General features: G+C 37.5%; 3 protein-coding genes across 5 annotated transcripts; 1 reads left to right on the forward strand and 2 right to left on the reverse strand.

The window, feature by feature from the left end:
* Nucleotides 1-195: 195 nt before the first annotated feature.
* On the forward strand, nucleotides 196-6,454 carry ddx24 (DEAD (Asp-Glu-Ala-Asp) box helicase 24). 2 transcript variants are annotated; one of them, XM_066694966.1, is made up of 9 exons: nucleotides 196-302; nucleotides 928-1,694; nucleotides 2,547-2,984; nucleotides 3,184-3,337; nucleotides 3,807-4,322; nucleotides 4,471-4,546; nucleotides 4,647-4,835; nucleotides 5,150-5,279; nucleotides 5,435-6,454. In XM_066694966.1, the coding sequence occupies exons 2-9, from the start codon at nucleotides 932-934 to the stop codon at nucleotides 5,710-5,712; spliced, it is 2,544 nt and encodes an 847-aa protein (XP_066551063.1). In that variant the 5' UTR covers nucleotides 196-302; nucleotides 928-931; the 3' UTR covers nucleotides 5,713-6,454. The 2 variants fall into 2 exon arrangements, with proteins under 2 accessions (XP_066551063.1, XP_066551064.1); XM_066694967.1 differs by having other exon boundaries at nucleotides 207-365.
* Nucleotides 6,455-6,584: 130 nt separating this feature from the next.
* Nucleotides 6,585-16,726, reverse strand: LOC136717354 (ubiquitin thioesterase OTUB2). 2 transcript variants are annotated; one of them, XM_066694968.1, is made up of 7 exons: nucleotides 16,560-16,726; nucleotides 16,328-16,453; nucleotides 16,113-16,190; nucleotides 15,573-15,691; nucleotides 15,126-15,210; nucleotides 14,828-15,019; nucleotides 6,585-7,427 (listed from the first exon to the last, which is right to left on the reverse strand). In XM_066694968.1, the coding sequence occupies exons 2-7, from the start codon at nucleotides 16,337-16,339 to the stop codon at nucleotides 7,221-7,223; spliced, it is 693 nt and encodes a 230-aa protein (XP_066551065.1). In that variant the 5' UTR covers nucleotides 16,340-16,453; nucleotides 16,560-16,726; the 3' UTR covers nucleotides 6,585-7,220. The 2 variants fall into 2 exon arrangements, with proteins under 2 accessions (XP_066551065.1, XP_066551066.1); XM_066694969.1 differs by lacking the exon at nucleotides 16,328-16,453.
* A 273-nt stretch (nucleotides 16,727-16,999) lies between these two features.
* Nucleotides 17,000-23,198, reverse strand: ccdc197 (coiled-coil domain containing 197). Its single transcript, XM_066694679.1, has 9 exons — nucleotides 22,968-23,198; nucleotides 22,253-22,298; nucleotides 21,620-21,796; nucleotides 20,735-20,892; nucleotides 20,473-20,555; nucleotides 19,925-20,097; nucleotides 18,951-19,061; nucleotides 17,982-18,098; nucleotides 17,000-17,618 (listed from the first exon to the last, which is right to left on the reverse strand). The coding sequence occupies exons 1-9, from the start codon at nucleotides 23,072-23,074 to the stop codon at nucleotides 17,412-17,414; spliced, it is 1,179 nt and encodes a 392-aa protein (XP_066550776.1). The 5' UTR covers nucleotides 23,075-23,198; the 3' UTR covers nucleotides 17,000-17,411.
* Nucleotides 23,199-24,919: the final 1,721 nt, after the last annotated feature.

The raw sequence follows: 24,919 nt of genomic DNA on the forward strand, positions 1-24,919 counted from the left end.
TACGGTCCAGTTTAGGGGGCCTACTTTATTATTATTATTATTATTATTATTATTATTATTATTATTATTATTATACATACGTACGTAATTAAGTAAACTTGCTACTTGCAGATTCTTCACTGTTTTGTCATTGGATGTTTGTTTGGCTTGTTAATAAAGTTATTCAATGTGAGTCGTTTCTGATTGGTCCACAGGGCACGTGGGTGCCACTGTCATGGCGGCGCCCTCGTGTAATGTGCAAAGTGTTGCTTCTGCTCATGTGCATCTGAACTTACATTAAAGACGGCAAAGCGATCTGCGAGGTGATCAGCCGGGTTTGGGTCTCACTGTAGCAGCGTCGACAGCTGTGCCGGCGTTTACAAAGTGTGTGTAGCGGCCATGTCATTTGGGATTATGGTGTTTTGCGTTAAAACTGGTTGTATGGTTATATCGTAAAAGCATGGGCATGTGCAAGCCCACAGCGTTATTCAGTGCGGAAAACGAACTTCGAAGTTATGATTTCTGTGAAAAAGCTTCGCCTATTGTGTTTTTAATTAGTTTGTATATGATAGAAACGTGTCTGATCAGTATGAACTTTTATTTACCGTTTGCATTTTTGTGAATCATATACATGCTAAGTTAAACAAATATCTGAAGAGACATGAAAATGAAGTAGATTGTGACAACTTATACGTAATGAAGTCGAACTTAAAATGTATATATGAAGCCTATGGGTAGAATTTCACTTAATTAGAATTAGAAAACTTTGTCGTCCATTACGTTTACATAAAATTGTCAACACAACACAGGACAACAATACAAAACACCTAAAATACATACAAATAAATTCCAATAGCAACATATAAGAACTTAGTTTTATATAAAAGAAAGTTAGGTGATTTCATGTGTTGCTGTTTTTTTTAATATTTGTGTTTGTTTTTTCTTCAGAAAAATGAAGTTTAAAAGGTCAAATAAAAAAGTCTTCAGGACTCCCTTTAAGCCCAAACGGGGGATCCATGTAAAGGGAAATTGGACACCAGTTGAGCTTGATCCCAGTCTCTTCTCAGAAGAGGACATGGGAGGGATCGTATGCTTTGAGGAACTTACAGACTACAAACTCGTTGATTCTACATTGCCAGAGGAGAACAAGAAAGCTACTTGTGCTGTGGACAAGAAAGCTAAGAAACGAAAAGCTGGGGCAGAAGCTGACTGGGAGGAGAAGAAAGACCAGGAACAAACAGATGAGCCATCAACACCACCTGCCAAGAAGAAAAAGAAAAAGAAGAAGAAGAATCAAATCCAGCAGATTGAGTCTGCAGAAGATACTGGTATTGGAAGTGAGGTGGGTGAGGAAGAAGGTGAGATCCTACAGGAGGAGCCACAGGAGGTTGGAGTGTGTCTTGAGGAGGAGAGCACTCAGGAACCCAAGATACCCCTGAAGGAGCAGAAGAAGAAAAAAAAGAAGCAGAAGAAAAACACAACACAGGCCCAGGAAGCAGATCCTCCAAAAACCAAAAAGAAGTCCAGAAATTGGACAAGTTCTGTATCTTCGAGCCAGGAGGCCGACGTGTCTGCGTGGAAGGATCTGTTTGTTCCAGAGCCAGTGCTGCAGGCGCTCAGCTCCCTTGGATTTAAAGCACCTACACCTATTCAAGCTTTGGCTTTGCCACCCGCCATCAGAGACCATATGGATATATTGGGTGCTGCAGAAACGGGTAAGTTAGAACTGACATTGTTGTGAGTTGCATCAATCTGGTCATTAAGTTATATGATGCTGTGTGATGTAGTGAAAACTGTCTAGGCTGTTTTTTGGACTTGAAGTATTGAACAGGTCTTGGTGGGTTGAGGGTGGGTGGCTTGTGATATAAGAAGGGGATTAGCATCTTGCTGGTTAGTGTTTCCTGAGATACAACAGAAAAGACTGTTTAAGCGGTGACATGGTAGCCCTAGGGCACTGTAAGAGTTACTTTAAAGCAGTGACACCCTGTAGAGAACTTTTTTTTCCTCTCTCTCTCTCTCTCTCTCTCTAACATTATTTCATACAGAATAATAGACGTGCTATAAATGGAGCTGCATAAACCGGCAGATTGCAGTAGAGGCACAAGCCTACCATTACTTTGTTTCCATGGCAACAGCCAAGGCGCCTGCATGAACTGTTGCTAAAATGATACATTTTGAAAAGTTAATCTTTATTATAATGTATTGTGTGGAGGCTGGTTTTTTCTATGCTTCTAGGTTATTTCTAATTCACTTTTGACATTTTATCACATTTATCATACTTACTGGGTGGGGTGGGGGAGATACATTTTTTTAACAAAAGTAAAATCTACACAAATCTAGCATTAGATCGAAAAGTTCATTTTCCTCATTCTGAAACTGAATGCAATATCTGAAGATAGCCTTACAGAAAAAGACAAATGTGTTTTGTATTGTGCATCTTCTAGAAGAAATGCAGCTACTATGAAAGGATCAGGGAGATATCCTTAACATAGTGGGATTCAGTGATGCCTAAATAGGAACTCGGTCAGTATTTACAGCATCCTTATCTTTTGTCTCTATTCACCCAGGAAGTGGAAAGACCTTGGCTTTTGGTATCCCTATGATTCACAGCATCCTGGAGTGGAGGAAGGTTCATGAGGAGATGCTGAGCGGCCAGGTGGAAGCAAGGAAAGAGCAGCAGGGCATTCGGCTGTCTGCACCTAGTGACAACACCGAGGAACCTTCTGAGAGTGCCTCAGATGAGGACCCTGAAGAAGAAGGACGAGTAGAGGAGGTGGAGGAGGAAGAAGAAGAAGAAGATGATGAGGAAGAAATCAGTGACACACAGATGATGGGCTGTGTTAAAGTAATAGAGGATATAGAGTTTGACTTTGATACCCACGAGAAGACTAAATCCAAAGCTAAACATAACCCTAACAGCCCACTGCTGGGGCTGGTTCTCACACCAACCAGAGAACTTGCCGTGCAGGTGAAGCACCACATAGATGCTGTGGCTCAGTTCACAGGTCAGTATGAGGGCACAGGCACCGAGAGCAGTGCTGCTTTATCATGAGTCCATAGTCTTGCTAATGTGCAGCTTTCAAGTAGTTTTTTGTTTTGTTTACTATTGCACATGACAAAAACTGTATTTGTAGCCAAGATTGTGTGTCTTTGTTTTGCTTAGAAACATACACCATCAGTGATTCCTGAATCTTCTCTCTTTAGGTATAAAGACGGCTATTATCGTAGGGGGAATGGCTCCACAAAAGCAGGCCAGAATGCTAAACCGCAGGCCAGAGATTGTGATTGCCACACCAGGACGCCTCTGGGAGTTGATTAAGGAAAGACACCCACACCTTTTGAATCTCAAAAAGCTCAGGTAGGCTGTCTATGGTTACACAGTCTTTGGCCTTCTTTCGATTATGGGGTATTAAGTAGCATGCAGTGTGCAGTTTGCCTGGATAATTTCTTGGTAATGTTACATCCAAGGTCATGTTACCGAATGAAAATGGACACCCAGGTAAGTGGTTGAAATATGGGACTTTTGCTTGCCGTTGAATTTTAAAAAGCATCCCACTGGATTTGGTAAATTGATTTTCTATGCATCCAACAAGTCAAGATGCTGGTTTAATTTAAAGAATATATTTGCCTGGACAATACCTAGACTTCCAGTAACAAAGTTAACATAAAAAATAATCTTCATATACAGAATATTCAAAGGAACGTTGTGATATCTTATCGGTTGTTTGGGTACAGTGTTGCTCTGTCAGAAGTGCATGTGATGCAGCTTTTCTGAAATCAAATGCTTTGTTATTCAAATGCTGCATAACCCATTTGGCATCCTTCAGGTGCCTTGTCATTGATGAAGCAGACCGCATGGTGGAAAAGGGCCACTTTGCAGAACTGGAGAACCTCTTAGAGATGCTCAACGACTCCCAGTTCAACCCCAAGAGGCAGAACTTCGTGTTCTCGGCCACGCTGACTCTGGTCCACCAAACCCCGAGCAGGATTCTCCAGAAAAAGAGAGGCAAGAGGATGAACACGCAGAGCAAGCTGGAGGCGCTGATGGAGAAAGTGGGCATCAAAGCCAAACCCAAAGTCATCGACCTTTCCAGAAAGCAGGCCACGGTGGAATCTCTGACGGAGACGCGCATCCACTGCGATGCTGATGAGAAGGACTTCTACCTCTATTACTTCCTGAACCAGTACTCAGGCCGCACGATGGTGTTTGCCAATAGTATTGACTGCATCAAGCGCCTCAACTCCTTGCTCACCATCCTAGACTGCAACCCGCTGCCATTGCATGCCAACATGCACCAGAAACAGAGACTGAAGAACCTCGAGAGGTTCGCTGAGAGAGACAAGTGAGTTTTTAGTGTCCTGCGTTTAGTGCCCCAGTCAAAGATTACCACAATATATTTGCACAGCACTTGGCAGTTCTTTGCTTTGTTTTTTGCTCGTGGCATCGCTAAATGCAAATTGCTATTTTTTCTTTTTCTTTTTTCCCCGAAGTTGTATTCTCCTCACCACAGACGTGGCAGCTCGTGGGCTTGATATCCCAGATGTGCAACATGTTATCCACTACCAGGTATGAAAATATCACCTCAGTTCTGCTTGTCATTTGTAACAGGCACTTGGCATACAATATGAAATCTGAAAGGTGGTTTTGTTTGTTTTTTCATCGCCAGGTGCCCAGAACGTCTGAAACCTACGTCCATCGTAGCGGTCGTACTGCCCGAGCCGCCAAAGAAGGGCTCAGCTTGCTTTTGATTGGACCAGACGATATGATGAACTTCAAGAAAATCTACCGGACCCTGGAGAAAGATGAGGAGCTTCCAATGTTTCCAATACAGACTAAATGTATGGCATCAATAAAGGTAGGTATTTTTGGGGGGATCCCAGAGTCTGTAGAACGACTTAATGGATTATTAAATGTCTCCATATTCCTCGTTTCTCCTTCAGCAAGGTGGTTTTCGTTCTGTTTCTAGATGTCATTGGCAGCAGTGAGGGTAGGAGAAGCTGAGACCTCAATGTTGTTTTCTAAGCTTAAAACTAAGCTTTAGAGCAGCAGTGTTGCCTTTGCCTCTTAATGAACACAGCTCACCTTGTTAATTTCATAACACGTCTGGGATTCCAGAATACAAACTAGGTGCGAAATGCAATGTGAATCTGATGCCGTCAGTCTTTTCAGGAGCGTGTGAATCTGGCGAGAAAAATTGAGAAGATCGAGTTCCACAACAGCAAAGCCAAGCATCACAATTCCTGGTTCCAGCAAGCGGCCGAGGCTCTGGAGGTAGACCTTGATGATGATGTTCTCATCGGTAAGACATCAAGTGTGTCTTGTGTGTGCAGGACTTTTGTTTTTAAATATTTGCATTACAGTAAGTGGGATATTTATCTGCTGGTTGTGCTCTCTCAGAGGTTGAAATCTTGTTTGTGTTTTTGGAAATGAACACGTTTTTGCAATGTTTTTCAGGTGGAAAGAGGGATGAGAATGAGGACAGGGAGCAACAGAATATGGTGAAAAGCATGAAGAAGCATCTCAAATACTTGATCACCCAGCCTATATTTAAAACGATGATGAAGACGAAATACCCCACACAGATGGGCAAACTGCAAGTCCCTGAACTGCCCGTTAATACAGAAACGGCATTGTGCACCGTGAACAGTCAGAAACAGAAGCAAGAACAGAAAAACAAACCTCAAAAAAACAAACAGAAGAAAAAAGCTGTCGTTGCAAAAATCGGCATTTAAATGGATCTAAAGAAAAAGGCCACATCTTTCATTCTTTATAAAACATCAGTTTTAGATAAATGTTTGCAATAAAGCACACGACTGTTTAAACATGAATTTTATAAATTATCATTTTTTAAAAGCGACTGGAATTGGTTTGATTTGTTGATTGTTTCTTTAAACTAATAGAAAAGACAAGTTACATTGTAGCTTGTATGTCCCTGTTTACTTTAAGTCTAAAGGATTTGTTGAGCAAAGCCTCTCTCTGTAAAATCTACTGGAGCAGCACATTTCTAAATATACCTCCTGTTTGATGTTTGATATTAAATGGACAGGTGTGTAATTTCCTGGGTCACTGCTGGCTCTCCTTTTGTGTACTGCTTCTGTCTTACCAATTATCCTGTCAGCTAGAAGCTGCCTGTGTTTAAAAGTTTGGCAAAAGACATAATATACCACTTTAAATATCTATGCCAAAAAAAAGATGCATCTGTTTTCTAATAATATTATTTGAGTATCACAAATGATGCCAAAGTTGTTTGACTTCTATCGATTGCGATTGTCATTAGCCAGTTCTTCATTGAAGATTCATCTTAATTTAATTCAGCGTACCACTGTGTAAGTATATTCTGTATCGCAATCGCAGGCTGTAAGCAGTGAGGGCGGACTTAATGAACAATCTTCCATTGTGTCAGATTTTTGTGTCACCCTTGAGAAAGGAGCCTTACCCATATTGTTCCAATAAAATCCCAACATTACAAATGGATACCCGTGTACATTGCTTTGGTAATATTAATAATAAATCACAAGACTGGTGAGTCACCAACACACAGAGAAGCAGCTGTTCAGTACAATCAATAAATGTGAAATGAAATGAAATTCAAAACGGTAAGATATCAGTTTAAAAGCGATTTATTTAACTTATTCACTAAACGAGAAAAAGATACAGCAGATAACATCATATGTTGACTTGTAGTAATTCGGTACTTGGTGGATGTCCATTAGGTCAAAAATAACCTTGGACAATATGAAAAATACATCTGATTCTAAGTTTGTTTTGTAATTTCAAACCAGTAAGTAAACTGATAGTTTAAATTTAATCCTGGCCTGTAAATCCCATGCCATTTAATATAACTCCAATGTGAACTGTAATTGTAATTGTAAAATATATTCTACATGACCTAATATTATTATATACACTTAATAGACTTTGCTTCCCCCACAGATTCATCTGGTATGTAAACACAGGATTGTAATATGAAAGAGGCTCTGGAATGATATAGTTTGTCAATTAAAAAACAGATAATTACCTTCTGTTCTCAATTATTGTACATTCATATTTGCATATGACAATAGTGCTGTAATACATCTGTAATATAAGCAGCTTAGATATTTACCAGAATTTAAATGTTACTAAACCTTGAATAGAATACACTTTTCTACTGTCTATTTCTTATACAAGGAAAAATAACCTGACCACAGTGGTTTCATTTTATATTTTAATTAAAAACATGCTCGATCTTGTTGGGTTTTTAAGATTGTTTACCTGGGTACAGTATATCATAGTGTGAGGCTTTGTACAGGAGGTGAAGGGAGGGCTTTGTTCCTTCGGGAATTATGTGTTGAGTAAGGTCACTGTTGCTTCCTTCCATGTATTCAATTTTAATACTGATGCCAAGGGCCTGTGACAGGGCGAGAATCTCCACATGGTCACATTCCATTGCCATGGGCTCCACCTCCTAGCAATTCAAAATGGACAGCATTAACACCCAGGCAGAAAAATACAGTTCTCCTAAGGCCAGACTTACTGAGTGCTCCAGTGGATGTTTTCCAAAGAAGATTTAAAATAAATAAATGACTAATCTGGAAGAAATCCTTGAGATTCAAGAAAGAGAACCATCATTAAACCTCTATTAATCCTTATCCACATCACTCGACTAAATATATACAGAGTATGAACCTATTCATTGTCAACATATTTTTTCTTCAGAAACCCACCAGAGAGCAGTGTAAGTCCACTGTACACCAGCACAGAGTTGTGTATTCTCCAATCTCAAGCACAATTCTCTCAGTACTTAAAAAAGCCATTATGTAAAGAATGTTAGATATTTTGGGGCACAGATTGCAGTTTTAACTAGAATGCTAAAGTTCCTGGAGAAACTTCATCTGCATGTGAAAGTATGTTTGAGTACAGTAAGCAGTATGTTACACTGTACATGTAGTACTGTAGTAAGTACATAACTGTAGTATATAACATGTTACTACAGTATACTATAGTATAAAAGTGTAATATGGTATAAAACAGAGTATTATAGTATTTGTTGTATTGTAGTAATAACGATAATACAAAGTAATACAGTATACTATATTACAAGGTACTACAGTATGCAATAGTGTACTACAGTATATCACGTTACTACAGTTTAAAAGTGTACTATAGTATATCACAGGCTACTACAGTATTCTGTAGTGTAATACTATATTATGGTATAATAGAGTGTACTACAGTATGTGTTGTACTACTGTAGTAGGAATTTTAGTATATCACAGGGGTCTACAGTATACTACAGAAAGCGTTATAGGGGATTAATTAAGGTATGTAGGTTGTAGTAGTGAATCACATGGATTAATAATAATATTAATCGGTACTAAATGTCAGAGCTGAATTACTGTTCTTAATTATTGTCAATAATAATGCATAGTTTCATTGGTAATCCTCAGTTTAATTGATGCATGCTCCTAATTTAAACTGTAAATGTTATTTGATGTATGTTCTATTGCCTCTAGTGGTTATTAAGTTATTGCTAATTTGCTATATTGATATATTGCTATTTTACATTGCTCCGGAAGTGCTAGGTTGTAGAGTGATGAGTGAGGAAATCAACAGTGTGGAGCAGCTCGTTTTAACTCTTGGAGCAATTCATTTTTTCACTATCACAATAAGCCAGTGGTTTTCAAACTGGTCCAAGAGTACCTCCTGCCCTGCTGTTTTTTCGTTCCAACTGAGGTCTTAATTGCTTAATTGAATCCTTAATTGACTTAAAGCAATATACCATACAATTAAGTAATTAAGATCTAGGTTGGAACAAAAATCAGCAGGGCAGGGGGTACTCCAGGACCAGTTTGAAAACCCCTGATGTAGAAGAAGGATCTTGCATAGACAAATACAGAATGTACTTTCGTTGTACTGAAGAGATTGCCACTTGCATGTCTGCTGCAAATGTGAGTAATAAACACATTGTTTAATTTCACAAAGTCTGTGTGCGTATGGAATTATTCTGCGTATCAAGAAGATTAATGTTTTACGAAGTATAAGTCGATACAAGCAACCAGGAGTTTAAACCAGCTTACGAGTGGTAAATGTATTTTGAGTTTTTATTACAAAGCCATTACACTAAAGCTCTGTATATACAAATGTAATGTAGTGTAATTATTATTAGTAGTACAAGTGGAATAAGTATTAGTTTATAATACAGTATTAAATGAATGTAATGCAGTATATATATTATTATTAGAAGTGGAATACATATTTGTATTTAAAACAATATTAAACTAATTTAATGTAGTATATTATTAGTAATAGAAGTGGAATAAGTATTTGTATATAATACAGTATTAAACAAATGTAATTTAGTATAAGTATTATTAGTAGAAGCGGTATGAGTTTTAGTATGATCTAAATTGGGATATCATATGGTAAGAACTTCTTAAAAGCAAGGTAAAATCATAGAGAACATGCTATATATAGGGAATAAACTGAGATATGTAGGCTCAATGTGCAAATTTAAGGCACAGAGTACAGGAGAGACAGACAGAGAGACTGTTCGTAATCTACACACAATTCATAGGGCCTGCAGGCTGATTTGGCCTTGGGCCCGCACCTATCTTCCGTAGGCCCTGGGTGTGCATATTAGTATGTGACAGGTGATGGTGAGATAAATTATGAGTGATAACCGACCAAGTGGACACCATACTTCCTGGCCCAGGGCCCAGTGTGTTCATATTTACAGACGGGCCACGATAGCAGTCAACCGTAAACATGGCGACGTTAAAGATACAGGTAACTTACTATGGCAAAGCGGTATGGGTCACATATATAAACATGTGACGTCACAGTGCCCCCCCCACTACTAGACTCCTGTCGTTAAACCACCTCAGCTGTCCAGCAAACCTGACAGAGGAAATAAGCTCTCAATACTGTAATCTTTTACAGTGGTAAGTAAGTCCCTTTAAACTCAATTCCTGAAGGGCCGTGTGTATGCTGGTCTCAATTACATAATTTGTCTAATTAATTATTCAATTTGAGATATTTTAAATATATATTGTTAAATTAATGTATAATCTATCAAAACACTCCACCCATGACCTCTGCTTCCTCTCCTAATACAGGATCAGCAGCTCCGGTGTGAAGCGTCTCAGCGGACGCTGGAAAGCGATGCTCCTCTGCAGTGTCACTTCACCACCTTCACCGGAGAGACGTCAGCGCCAGACTGAGAGAGGGACAGCCTCCCGGTGTGTGTCTGACACTGACTGCACAAGTTGTCATTTCTGAGAAGAAGCATGGATTGTCACTGAAGAAAGAGGATGATGTCTCTACTGCGCAATTCAGTTCATTATACAAATAAAGAACAGAAAGTGTTACCAGAGAAATGTGTTGTTGGATTTAATTTCCACCTTGTACTGGCCTGATTGAGGTGAAGTCACACAAGGTGTCTCCAAAATGGTCACATGTTCTATAACTTCTCAATCATATTTCATCTTGTAACTCCAAATGACAATTAAACACCAGACCATGTAAACCACATTATTATTATTAATGTCCATATGTGGTGCTACGGTGGTGAATAAACACCAAGAGGTTGTTTTATTGTAATGAGGGAGTTGGGTCTTGTTCCTCTTTTATTAATATTTGTATTTGTGCCTCTTTTCTGTAACACGGGGCACTGGTGATGGCAAGAGGAAAACAGCAATAACATCTTGCCTGGGAGCGGTGCCTGCTGGGTGTTCTATACGGGGAACCCAAACCAGGAAGGGAAGCAACGGATTACAGTTCCCATAAACCCTTGCGCTGAGACACCAGATCGTCAGCAGGGAGCCATTGATTCACTTAAGCCAAGGATCCTGATTTTCTACGTTTGCCCACTGACAAAGAAATGATCAGTCTATACTTTTAATGGTAGGTGTATTTTAACAGTGAGAGACAGAATAACAACAAAAAAATCCAGAAAAATGCATTTCAAAAAAGTTATACATTGATTTGCATGTTAATGCCCTGGCTGAGGGAAGGAGGTTCTCACCCAAGATTTGACGGTACATGGCCCCGTCCATCGTCCCTTTGATGCGGTGCAGTTGTCCTGTCCCCTTAGCAGAAAAACACCCCCAAAGCATAATGTTTCCACCTCCATGTTTGACGGTGGGGATGGTGTTCTTGGGATCATTCCTCCTCCTCCAAACACGGTGAGTTGAGTTGATGCCAAAGAGCTCGATTTTGGTCTCATCTGACTACAACACTTTCACCCAGTTCTCCTCTGAATCATTCAGATGTTCATTGGCAAACTTCAGACGGGCCTGTACATGTGCTTTCTTGAGCAGGGGGACCTTGCGGGCGCTGCAGGATTTCAGTCCTTCACGGCGTAGTGTGTTACCAATTGTTTTCTTGGTGACAATGGTCCCAGCTGCCTTGAGATCATTAACAAGATCCTCCCGTGTAGTTCTGGGCTGATTCCTCACCGTTCTCATGATCATTGAAACTCCACGAGGTGAGATCTTGCATGGAGCCCCAGACCGAGGGAGACTGACAGTTATTTTGTGTTTCTTCCATTTGCGAATAATCGCACCAGCTGTTGTCACCTTCTCACCAAGCTGCTTGGCGATGGTCTTGTAGCCCATTCCAGCCTTGTGTAGGTCTACAATCTTGTCCCTGACATCCTTGGACAGCTCTTTGGTCTTGGCCATGGTGGAGAGTTTGGAATCTGATTAATTGATTGCTTCTGTGGACAGGTGTCTTTTATACAGGTAACGAGCTGAGATTAGGAGCTCTCCCTTTAAGAGAGTGCTCCTAATCTCAGCTCGTTACCTGTATAAAAGACACCTGGGAGCCAGAAATCTTGCTGATTGATAGGGGATCAAATACTTATTTCCCTCATTAACATGCAAATCAATTTATAACTTTTTTGAAATGCGTTTTTCTGGATTTTTTTGCTGTTATTCTGTCTCTCACTGTTAAAATACACCTACCATTAAAATTATAGACTGATCATTTCTTTGTCAGTGGGCAAACGTACAAAATCAGCAGGGGATCAAATACTTTTTTCCCTCACTGTATATCTGAAATAATAGGAACAGCTGATTTAAACAATATTGACGTTATCCTGGTGTCCTTGTGTTAAACAATGCGGGTGGGGTAACGATACATTCTCGGACCATGTTTTACAATAAAAACTAGAATGCTAAAGTTCCTGGAGAAACTTTGTCTGCGTGTGACAGTATGTTTCAGTACTATATGAGTTGTGTATGTGTACAAAAGTATGTGTTGTACTACTATAATAAGTACTATAGTAAATTGCAAGGCACTACAGTATAATATAGTATACATTATACTATAGTATTTGTTGTAGTACCGTAGTATGTACTATAGTACATTGCAACATATTAGAGTATAATATAGTATACAGTAAGCTTTAGTATTTCCAATAGTACTTTAATAAATACTATAGTATGGCCCAAGGTACAAGGTAGTATAGAGCACTACCATAGTAGTGTTATAGTGTACTATAGTATTTGCTGTACTATAGTAAGATAGTAAGAAGTATTATAGTACATTGCAAGTTACTACAGTATAATATATAATACAGTATAGTATATGTTGTTGTGCTTAAGTAAATCCTATAGTGTGTCACAAGGTACTACAGTATTCTATAGTATAAAAGTGTAGTATAAAATATGGTATAAAACTGTACTGTAGTATTTGTTATACTATAGTACATGACAAGGTGTCATATGTTTAGATTACTAATAATAGATGTATTAGATAATAGAGGTATTATTATTTTAAAAAATATATTGTGAAATGTTATGGGGTGCTATATACAGTTGTATGATTTATGATTAGTATTAGTATTATTATTAAGTTGGTCTATGTAGAATGACAAAAACACATTGACAAATATGTAATACTATGCAGGTTAATATGATTATAACCACACAGCAGAAGTATAATAATCTGGAATTGGAGCATCATTCATATTTTTGTAAAAGTATGCAGCTTAGTAATTGTGTATGGAAGGTACTTTCATATTTTTAATCATAGTATGTAAGTAAATTTAAGTTGTTATTATTAGTATTAATAGTAGTAGTAGTAGTAGTAGTAGTAGTAGCAGCAGCAGTAATAGTAGCATTAGCTATTGTAAATAATATTAACATCAGAAAAATTGATTTAATAGAGGCCAGTTTAAATGTATTAAGACGTAGTGTCAATATTTAGGAAATTGTCAGAGGGGACATGCTTTATGTAGAACACGTTTAATGTGCTTTAAACATACCATTACTATGCGTACGCTCACAGTTACAGGCATTTCCTAATATTATGAATAAAGGATGGATATGCTCTGACATGATTACAATCTGCTATTAATCACTTAATATGAATTTAAAAGACAAGCATCTACCAGTACTACATTCAAAACAGTAAGCATTTAAAGTTATATTAAAAACATAAATGTAATGTTAAGCTCTATTAGCACAAAGTGCAATGGGATATAATAGGGATTAGTTCAATATACTATAATTGTTATTCGAAGAAGGAGAAAACGTAGTGGGCTATGTATAATACAGTATTATACGAATTTAATGTATTATAGTTATTATATGTAGTAGTAGTACAAGTAGGAACTGTAGTACATCACAATGGTCTACAGTATACTATAGAAAATATCATAGGGAATTAAAGTATGCAGGTTTAAGTAGTGAATCATATGGAATAATAATAATATGAATCGGTACTAAAGCTCTGTACATACTAATTTAATGTAGTAGTAGTATTATTAGTAACCTAAGTGGAATATTACTATATAAAGCAGTATTAAACTAATGTAATGTAGTATATACTGTATATTAGTAGTAGCAGTGGAATAAATATTAGTATATAAAACATTAAACTAATGTAATGTAGTATATTATTAGAAGTATAAGTGAAATAAGTATTTTTATATAATACAGTATTAAATGTAATGTAACATAAGTATTATTAGTAGTAGAAGCGGTATGAGTTTTAGTATGATACAGTATCATATGGGGATATCATATGGTAAAAGCTTCTTAAAAGCAAGGTAAAATCATAGAAAACATGTTACATTATAGGGCATAAACTAAGATATGTATTTTTTTCTAACCAAGGCCTGGATTAAATCAAAACTTTAACCCACACACTAATAGAAAACTACAGAACTGTACTCAGTTGTGGCTGCATTTTTAGCAAGATGCCACTTTCTTCTAATCAGAAATGTAACCGCTATGATGTACAGGTTTGTACTTTGCTATTAGCGGGTGGGTCAAAGTTTTGATTTAATCCGGCCCCAAGTCTCATAGCGCAGAGTTGTGACTGAATAATATGGAATAACAAAAATACAAATAATCTGTATTAAAGCCCTGTATACACATATTTAATGTTGTATAATTAGTAGTAGTAGTAGAAGTGGTATAAGTATTAGAATAATACAGTATGTTATGCGGAAGTCAAATAATATACAATATGAGGACCGCAATAGGAAATCCCAGTGCAAGACGCAGAGTATAGGAGAGAGAATCCGTTCCACCATTAAAGTCAATGGGATTGTTTTGGTTTTTAATGGATCATAAATCAATAAATATTGATCCATTCAAAAAGCACAACCTAGCCGTACTAAAAGCAACCTGAACTTAATCAGGACAAATAAGTGTTGGTATGTGTAGATTAAGAACTGTAGGAGGAGTAGCAGTCCTGGGGAATGGCAGAAGAAGAATAAAAATAATAAAGATTTTGTAAGAGAACAATACTCTACACTCTAGACTAATTATCTACATTTCTCTGAAGTCAACAAGCATAAATTCAGCACTAAAAATTGTGTGAAACTGATAGAGAACTAATCATCAACCAACTGACCTGGGTACAGTACTCCTTCAGACTGGGAGCCTCAACAAAGTGCTGGAAAAATTCGGCATGGTTTTGTAGGTAGGCTGAGGTCAGAAACCGAAGATATCGGACTATGGTGTCTGAGGTAGTCTGGTCAGTGAAGAGGTTTAAAAGAGTAGAGCCCTGCTTATCTGCCTCCACCTTCTCTATAACCTGCACAAACTGAAGGAAGAAACAAAGAAACTTCAGTAATTTGTGAACAATTCGTAACTGCACTGTAACTGCACAGTAGTCTGTATGTCAGTAACTGATATTGCAACATACTCACTGTTTTAAGCATGTCCAGGAAAGTGTTCTCATCAAAACCAGCAGACAGAAGTTCAGTCCTGCTCTGCATCACAGTTTCCTTAAAGCTTGTATGCATTTAAAAGACGATTTAGAAATCTATACATTTTCTGCATTCAAATTTGTCATTGCTGGGAAGGGGAAAGCAGATTCAACTGAACTGTCAATGAAACTTTGTGCATGACTCAATCTGTACCTTTACCAATCAAAAGAAACCATATAATCCACATGATTTATCCCAAAACTGTGCACACCTATTGTGACTAATAAATTGTGAATAACACACATCACTCAATCATACTTTTGGGGAATTGGATTGTCAGTTGTTACAAAACATTGATGACAAAATATGAATGAAGACAAATTCAGAACTGCTGCTGCCTAAAGAGAGCAAGGAGTCTCGAAAGCTATGAAGCTTTTAATGACTTACTTTTGCATTTCTTTGCTGTTGTCCAGCACAGATTCCAGGTGTCCATAACTAAGGGCTCGATAAAAGCAGTTCCCATCTCCTTTTATTCTTCTAATGCAATCATAACGTTGACTAATATCCTTCCAAAAATAAAGATATGTTTTGTTAGTGTGTGCTAGAATAAATAAATACAGAAAGTAAGTTTTGTTTTAAAACTATGCCAGATTTGTTTAGCTTGAGGATATCTTATTTGACCTAGTATGTATCCTTACAACAGGTAAACTTTTACATCAATAGTTACATACGTTTAATTCCTCACTTCAGGCACTGAAAGGTTTGAAAATCAGTTAGAAGAGAATCATGCACGGTAGCAATATATTATTACATTTCATTCATGCGAAGCAAATGCATATAACAATAATAATGAATGCTGTATTAAATTTCTCCTTAGACTTCCTGCAAACACACATTTAGCCTATTTATCATACTAAAGTTGCATCATTAGCCTCTATTTCGTGTTCTCAAAAAGAATGGGTTGTAAAATAAATATATTAAGACTACCTGGTAGTTTGCATCCTCTGGTTGTTTTTGCAGCAAAGTTGTGATGTCCAATTTATCGGAGACCAGTGGGGCATCCGTCTAGTAATAAAACAATGAAATGCATAAAACATGTTTGGAATTGCCTGGTTTAAAATATAGTATTAATCTAAATCATCAACTACTACACAATTTAAAGAATTTGCAAAATGTAGACAGGAATTGCTTATATAACTTACTGTAGACATCATTGTTAAACTTGTACCCACATGTATGATTTACATTCGTTCATTTACTTTACTACGTCATTTATGGTTTCCCCTTCACAGGCATAGTGTGATCCTAGTCCAATTTAATTTTCTGATCTATAAAACACGTAGAGTACCTGTTAACAACCTGAAACCAGATTAGTTTGCGAAACTGTAGGCCTTGTTACTTTGTACACAAAATAAAAGATAGATTTTAACTAACCATGCTTGCAAAAATGTCAGCAAAATCACAAATGGATTGAGAAAATTGGCATTAAATCCCCGCATTATGACGGGAATCAATGCATTTTGCAGCACAGTTTATCATCCCGTAAATATGAATGAGCGGAACAACATTCTAAACTCGATCGTCACCCAGCAGACGACTCGTTTCCGCAGATCTGCACTGCTCCACCAATAGGGGCCGTGGGATTGTGCAGACCTGCGCAGAAGTGCGGAAATCTGCGCTACAAGAACGCGACCATAGATATACGCCATCATGAAAATATACGCCGTGTTAAAGAGACAGTGCGTTTTAATTATTTCCCAGGAAGTACGTTGCAAGAAATTACTACCTTGTGTTTAAAACAATGAAAAAATTGGATGGTGGACGGAAGAAATGGAAGAGTTGGAAAAGAGATTCAATAATTTATCCAGAAACAATTCAAAGTTTAACTTTTTATTTTCATCAACATTTGAATTGCATCAAATGGCAAAATAAATTCTTAGTTTACAGAAAGACATACATTGGAGCAATCTCGAGGTTCATTAGCACCTTACGATCACTGTAAGATCAACCTGGGGGTATTTATTTAAAACACAGACACTTCTTCGATCACTACCACAGCAAAGTGAAATGAAAACAAGTAGGAACCGCAGAGCTGAGGTCAAATAAAAGCCGTTTTTCACATTTGGTCATTGGCTTGGAAAAAAAATGAACCCCAGATCCCCTTAGATCAGACTCTTTGTGCCATGATGTCTGCTTCCGAGATACCCATGAGCTGTAAAACATGCTTCTCCTTAAAGAGCTCCCTCTGACTCCACAGACGTTATCAATTAATTTCCACAACCGTCTCTATATTTTCTGGCCTGACACGTTGGACACCGTGCTCTTCGTATTAGTCTTGCTCATTCTTCTCAGCAGAGTTTTACTGCTGGTCCTGTGCTGTAGCACTCCTCTCTCCTTGGCGTTGGTCTGGTCTGTCGCACTCGTCAGGGCTGAGCTGCAGTCAGAGAAACGTGCAGCCTTTCTCTCAACTTCAGTCTTTTCCAATACAAATTCCTGAAATTAAATAAAGTGAGTAAAAATTGAAGTCATTTCACTGTAGCAGGTTGTTTTATTACAGGCTGTTTTGTGATATCATCTAAGAACAGTAAATGCAGATCAAAATGTTCCTGGGTATCTTCTCCTTTCCAAGGCCTAGGAAAGATGTATTTTGGATTTTATATAATTGTGGACCATTCATTCTACCTAGTCACATCTGAATGTCAGTATGATTTATGTACAGTATGTATCAATATATAAGTAATATATATATATATATATATATATATATATATATATATATATATATATACATACAAGTAAATAACCTGCACAGAAACAATATAGCGAACTCCACTGGCTTCATGTTTCGGGCCTCACCTTTATCATTTCCAGCATGGTCAGTATATCCATGCTCTCTAGTGGTCCGTAGTGACGTACATGGCACAGTCCTGCCAGGTTTGTGACAGCCATCAGCAGACTGCCCAGCTCCTCACTCTAGGAGAAGGCAGATTTGAGACAAAAACATTATATAGCTACACATTTCAAATCATACAGAACCAATCCCCCAAAAAACACTTAGTTCCAGATTTCATATACATATACATGGGTGAGAAATTAAAGGAAAAACCTGAATAAATGAGTGGAGGAACATAACGAATGCAGATGCCTCCAAACAGGTGTACTGCATGATACAATTAAGCAATTTACACCCTATCATGCTCTGTGGCATGTATAAAAATGCTGAGCAGGCCCAGCTGACCTCAATTTTGGATCAAGATGGCAAGAGGAAATTATCTAAGTGACTTTGAAAGATGGGGCATTATTGGGGAACTAATGGCAGGAGCTTCAGTCACAGGCTGCTCAACTGGCTAGTGTTTCAATAGGAACATTGACTAAAGTTACATCTGTATTTAGATCTTTGGGAAAGTCATCAGTAAATAGGGTTGGAAATTGTGGTCAAAAGCACACATTCGATGACCGTGATGCTCGTGCATTACTGTGATATGTAAGGAAAAACAGAAGAGCAGCTCTTTCCCAGGTGACTGAGAATGTCAATGCAGCACATGATCAGACTGTCAGCAAGAATAGTCCGTCGAGAACGACACAGAGAGGGGTATTATAGTAGGGTTGCAGTGCACAAATGCCTCATTACAACGACAGATGTACATTATTCCTCCAGTAGAGTTCCACCTCACTGAGACACTTGTTTCTTCCTTTCATTTGTCACCCGTCTGTACAAATTATAAAGCATAATATTTTTATTGTCAGTATTATATATATATATATATATATATATATACACATGCACACACACTTTTCTTTTGGCATGATCCACTTAAATCAGACCTGGTTTCTGAACTGTCCTTGGCGTCTGTTCAGATTAATTTCCAGCTGTTGGTTTCTTTCCTTGGCTCTGTCACACTGGATCTGAAGGTCAGACAGCTCACTGTTTGTCATCTGTATGAACATGGAGAACACACAGCTATTGAACTGAGTGGCTCACAGCAGGGAAACAGAAACTCTCAGCTGGGGGTTCCAAGTGGAAGAACAGTTGGACATAAACAAGCCCTATGTTATTATCCATTTATAAAGATTATTGTCATAATTAGGCACGGAGAATAATAACTTCAATGTTATATAACAAAAAAATCTATGAAGAAGGCTGAAGCTATGAATATCAGTATGTTCATGATTATTATAAATGCAGATTGAATAAACTCAGAGGAATATGGCCCGCAGTGAGTTAGCAATAGGTCCAATACTGCTGAGGGAATTAAGTACTAATGTGTTCCAATCCAGTTAATGCCATTCTGCACATCTTAGCACCCTCGCCCTGAAGGAACGTTCTAGTTCAATATGACTTCATTAGAGCAGATATTTAGTGGAAAGCATTTTATATAAGTAAAAAAGAGACTAATATAAAACAGAATCAAATGTGGGCAAAATTCCAGAGTTTAATGGTTCATGAAATTGTATTAACAATGATAATTGGATTTCTTATTTTGCATCTGCAAGCTCCACAATCCCTTAGGGAACATTTAACAAGCATATGGAAGGACTGGATGGTTTGCATTCATAAGCAAAAAATATTATTATAATAATTGTTAATTATTTTAAAATGTTAAACTCCCAGAAGTATCTATTTTATATTCACAGAGCAGTGGCCCTCTATCTATAATGCTATACGAATGAATGTGATTTATTTGTATATTGTATACAATACTGTTTTGTATGTCTGTTTTGTTTGTGTATGCATGTTTTACTTATTTACTTATTATTTCTTATGTATCTATGGTATATAGGCTTCTCTGTCTCCTCACCAGTTTGTTGGTTTCGTGCTCCTGGTGGAGAGACTCCAGTTGTTGTTGGCTCTTCTCCAGCTCCTGCGACAGCCCTGCCAGACGCTTAATCAGCACCTCGTTGGTAATCGCCAGAGTCTCGTGCCTCCTGATGATGGGCATAACTAGGGAGTCCGTGCCGTACTCCAGATAATCTGCACATTGTAATAGTTTGCAATGGGACACACACACACACCCCATTTATAGTTTAAATGCTGCTGGTGCCACACTAGTGCACAGCTAGTGAACTAATTCTGTTGGATTCCATTGATACATGAAAACAGCCAACCTTTTGTTTATTAACAGGCAATGAATTACCTATTACCAGGTTGAAGACACTAGCAGGACTGTTATTGTATTCCCTGTTCTAATCAACAGTTTTGTTGCAATACATTTTAGCATCATCTGTCATTAGTTTTATGGGAGGCTTCATAAAAATACTGTAATTAGTCTGTGTAGTGTAGTCTACATCCCAAAGGTGGACTATGGATGGCCTTTGAATGCTTTTTATTCTTAATATTAGCACTTACTCTCTGGCAGCCGATCAATAATTTTCAGGAGATAATCTTCATATATTTTGTTTTTTGCCACCTTCATCTTTAAGCGTAGCTGCCTGTCATAAATGGCAAAGTAAAAAAACAATAAAATGTAAGTTCACAGATAAGGAGAGAACATAGCTGGAGGGGGATAAACAGATATTGCGATAGCTGCTCAATATCAGTGTACAGTACAAGTTGTATTCATACTCATAATAAAAAGTAAAGGAAAAATAAGAAGAGATGCCATATAGACCTGGCCTGGAGTTTCTCAAGCTGTTGCAGCAAGTCTTGCATCTCCTTCTCCTTCTCTTCGTTTTGCTTCCTCTCCACCTGGTATTTCTTGATGGCTCTTCGTCGTTTGGCGTCATTGTCTTGGAGGAACTTGTCAAATTTCAAAGCCCTCTCTTTGGTCTGTTGTGAGAAATAGGCACTTCAAGAAAGTGGCTACCAATTTCAAGACAATGTATTCCGTTTCTTAAAAACCTTAGAGACATAAATGTGAAACTCATTTTTGCTTAGGATTTAATTATTTGAAAAGATCTTTGTTCTGGCAAACCTGTCACATGACAGTCCCCTTGTCCAAGGGCAATGATACTCAGTCATGGAAGTGGAGAGCTAAAGTCCTGTCAGTTGTATAAATAACTTTAAAATCCACAAAGACTCACTATCTGGAAAGAGTAGAAATATAGGCCAACTAACTTATGTCAACCAATCATCAAGATTTTGGTTAGAATTAAACTTCAAATATCCTATTGGCCTCCAAAGACTACAGGACTGTGAATCACTGACTACATGTGCTTCATTCTCACCAAAAAATATAATTTTACCCTGCACTGGTGACCAAGTAAAGATGTTCAATGGAAATGCCAGTATAACTAACCTCATATCCGCTCTCGGCATCTCCAAAAAAAAAAAAAAAACAGCTTGCTTTTGTCACCAACAAGACTTGATCAGACACAGTCCTCCCTCATTATACTGCCACGTCCGGGACATTGAAATTGGCAGGAAGCGGAGGTGGTATTATAAAGCATGTCGTATGGAGACAGGATTTTTAAAGGAGTGAAAATTTGCCTTATGTGTGGGTGATGCTATAAGACTTGGGGTGGTTTAAAGAGCGACAACTGTACCTACAACTTACTGTTTTCTGTCTCAGCTCAAATTCTGCTCTCCGCTCAGCTAAGGCCTTCATCCGATCGCTGAACTCCTGACGCTTCTTTGCCAGGTCCCTGTTGACCTCACCGACTTCTACCTCCTTCTTCAGGACCAGTGTTTTCTGAAGGGTGTGCACCCCAGTTTCTAAAAGTTTTCCAGACGCCTGGAAGATAGATAGAATTGTTCAAGCATGACTCCTATTTTCTTCCCCCGTCTCTTTATGTTACATTTCGGATAATATATCTAGCTTTTTTTTTTTTTTTTTTTTTTTCGAAACTGATGTGTTATAGAACCAAGTGGCCACATGAGGACACTGTGCACCATAAATCAGCTGTCAGAATTTAATGGCATGTGAGGAAAGGAAAAATAAATGCATGCTGACAATGTCTGAAATTACAGGCACCAATCATGTCTCACAGACAGGGGATGAGAGAGGAGAGTAGGGAGTGGGTTTTTTCCTACCAAACAGATTGCTAGAGAAAGAATCCCTTGCACCTTAGTTTTAAAATACCTTTCTGTTTCATCCTACAATCCAGTGATTCCATTGGTCAATTAGCCTAGATTAATAAAAGGTTCATCCTTGACCAAATAAAGATCAGTGCTGGATCATGTTTCTTACCTCTTTGATGACCGGGATATGATTAATGTTGTCATCTTCTTCCTCTCTGTTGAAAACATAAAAAGGTAATACTAACATTTTTGTAACATCTTAAATTAAGATGACACTTCGGACCAGGGAATCACTCACATAATGTGATCTTTATCTCTGGATCTGTTTTTTCTAAACCACTTTTGACACTGTTTTCAGGACTCTAAATTTGCCTTGTACACGCTGCTCTTACAGGTTGGTTTCAGAGAAATCAAGAACTCTCAAGAATCAAGAATCTTCAATACTATCTCAAGAATCTTAAGCACTCCAAGATTCCATATAGAACCATTTCAGATTTCTAGAACTTTCATAAGAAACAACAACAACAACAACAATAAACAAAGGTCTGATCTTGACATTTATGGTTAGGCTTGAAAGCTCAAGACCATGCAGAGATATTGTCAGTGTACACAGTGTAGAAACAATATGAAGTGAATGTCATGTGTGTAAATAAAAGTGTGTGATTGATCATCGTTATTGATACTGATACAAGAGAACTAAAACTTTAAAACAACAATATACAGTATCATTTTAACAATGGGGAAGCTAAACAATTTGCATCATATGCAATATCATATCTGAGCTGTTGTGCAACTCCCAACTTTGCATTTATTAAAAAAATAAAATAAAATAAAATAATAATAATAATAATAATAATAATAATACATAAAAAAACATACCATACCTGGGCTCTTCTAACTGGGTTACAAAGACGTTTTTCATTCTATTTTCCACTTTCAGCACTAAACGGGGATCATCCGTTTTTATGTAGGGAAGAGACAAAGTTTCCATTGCTGTCGGTTTGCAACCTTCTTGTGTCAATTCAACAAGAGTGAGTGATTATTGTGACAACCTCGGTATATCAGGATCAGTTAGAATTATTTGAATTGTATATATATATATATATATATATATATATATATATATATATATATATATATTTTTTTTTTTTTTTTTTTCCAATGGCTTCTCTTAAAAACAACAACAGCGGAAGTCTCCAGGTTGCGTGCCCTGGTGCCGGTGATTGCTGTTGCCCAGAGACCAGCAGGCACAGAGCAGCTATGCCCGGGGATCATTCCTCCGTTGTCATAGCAACCGCCCGGCAGCCTTGTATTTCAGAGCGAATGGGGGGAGGGGGGGGGGGGGGCAGACTGTCCAATGCAGGACAGAGCTGGAAAACATGCACTACAACAGTCATTGCCAACAATTAAAATATGCATACTTAAAAAGGCTTATATTATTTAAACTGTTATGCAAAAACGGTGTGGATAGTTAATCACCTTGCAGGCTTGGAATCTGGGCGAGTTTAGGTTTTATTTCCAATGCATTTTATTGCTTAATTTGTTTACGCCTCATATATTCAGTATACGTGCATTATTAAACGGAAGATTTACTTTACCCGGAATAAATAAAGCAAAGCAAAAACAAAAATAGTGTTATCTTGCAGAAACATGTTTAGCCAACTACATCATTCGACCACAAGGGTGTGCAGCTGACACAACAAAAATGAATACAGTAGGCCAGACATAGATTTTGCAAGGTATCCCTTTCTGCGGTTTACTGCACTTTAAGGTAATTTGAAATACAGCTGTCATACTGAGTTGCAAATCATTTTTCAGTGGAAGAGTAAGGTTATGATTGCACAGCTGAAACGTGGTCGCATTGGAAGGCAATGAACATTAATTCAATTAATAAAATAATTAGTTGCTGGCATACTTGCACTTTTTATTCGAGCAAACACATTTTCAAAACCTTAAATATAGCAAGTAATAGCTTGCCCAAACAGGCAATCTGTTGGTCGTTTTATTTTATAGTCATCACACTAAACTGCAGGAGAAAAATAAATAAATAAATCAGTGTGCAGATTTGAAATTGGTTGCTATCTATGGCTATTAGATTTTAGATTATTATGCTATTAATCACAAAACCTGTATGATATCTGAAAATGTATTTATTTGTAGAAAAAGCAATTGGTGTAGACTAAGTATAATCTGTAATAACCATTGGATGTAGGCCACAATCCATAACTTGAGTGAGTGAGTGAGTGAGTGTGTTTTTAATATCTTTGTGCAGATATTGTATATATTTTTTTTTAAATATTAATTTATTACAATTTCACCCCAAGGGCTGAGGAATCATACAGTAAGAGTGTATGATATATTAATCTTAGAACTACATTTTTAAATGCCATAAAACAAAACAAAAACAAAAAACTATATAAAAAAACTAATAGATCTACCTATTAAGTTTCTTCATATTATTTTTATTTAATATTTATTTTGTCCAGCTGGTTAATAGCTCTGTAATAAGGAAATAAGTTGCAATGGAGAAATGATCTGAGGATAGAATATCAACTCAGGAAGACCAGCTAAACAACAGGTCAGGAAAAGATTAAACCAGAGCTGTTTGTGGATTTTAACAGTTGCGCCCCTTGTTGTGATGTTCTTGGAGAGTATTTTCGGTGAGGTGAACTGTCCCTGTTTTCTAAGCTTGAGATACCTATTGGTTCCTTTTAAAATGCCAATATAAAAGCTGAAGAATAATGCCTATTTAAGGAGAGACTTTTGTGACCAGTGGAACAAGAGGCCTCCATCCTCTTACCGAGGATACAAACCATAAAGCTATTATGGGAAGATA

Source organism: Amia ocellicauda, chromosome 21, assembly GCF_036373705.1.
Source record: "Amia ocellicauda isolate fAmiCal2 chromosome 21, fAmiCal2.hap1, whole genome shotgun sequence".
NCBI classification, from domain to species: domain Eukaryota; kingdom Metazoa; phylum Chordata; class Actinopteri; order Amiiformes; family Amiidae; genus Amia; species Amia ocellicauda.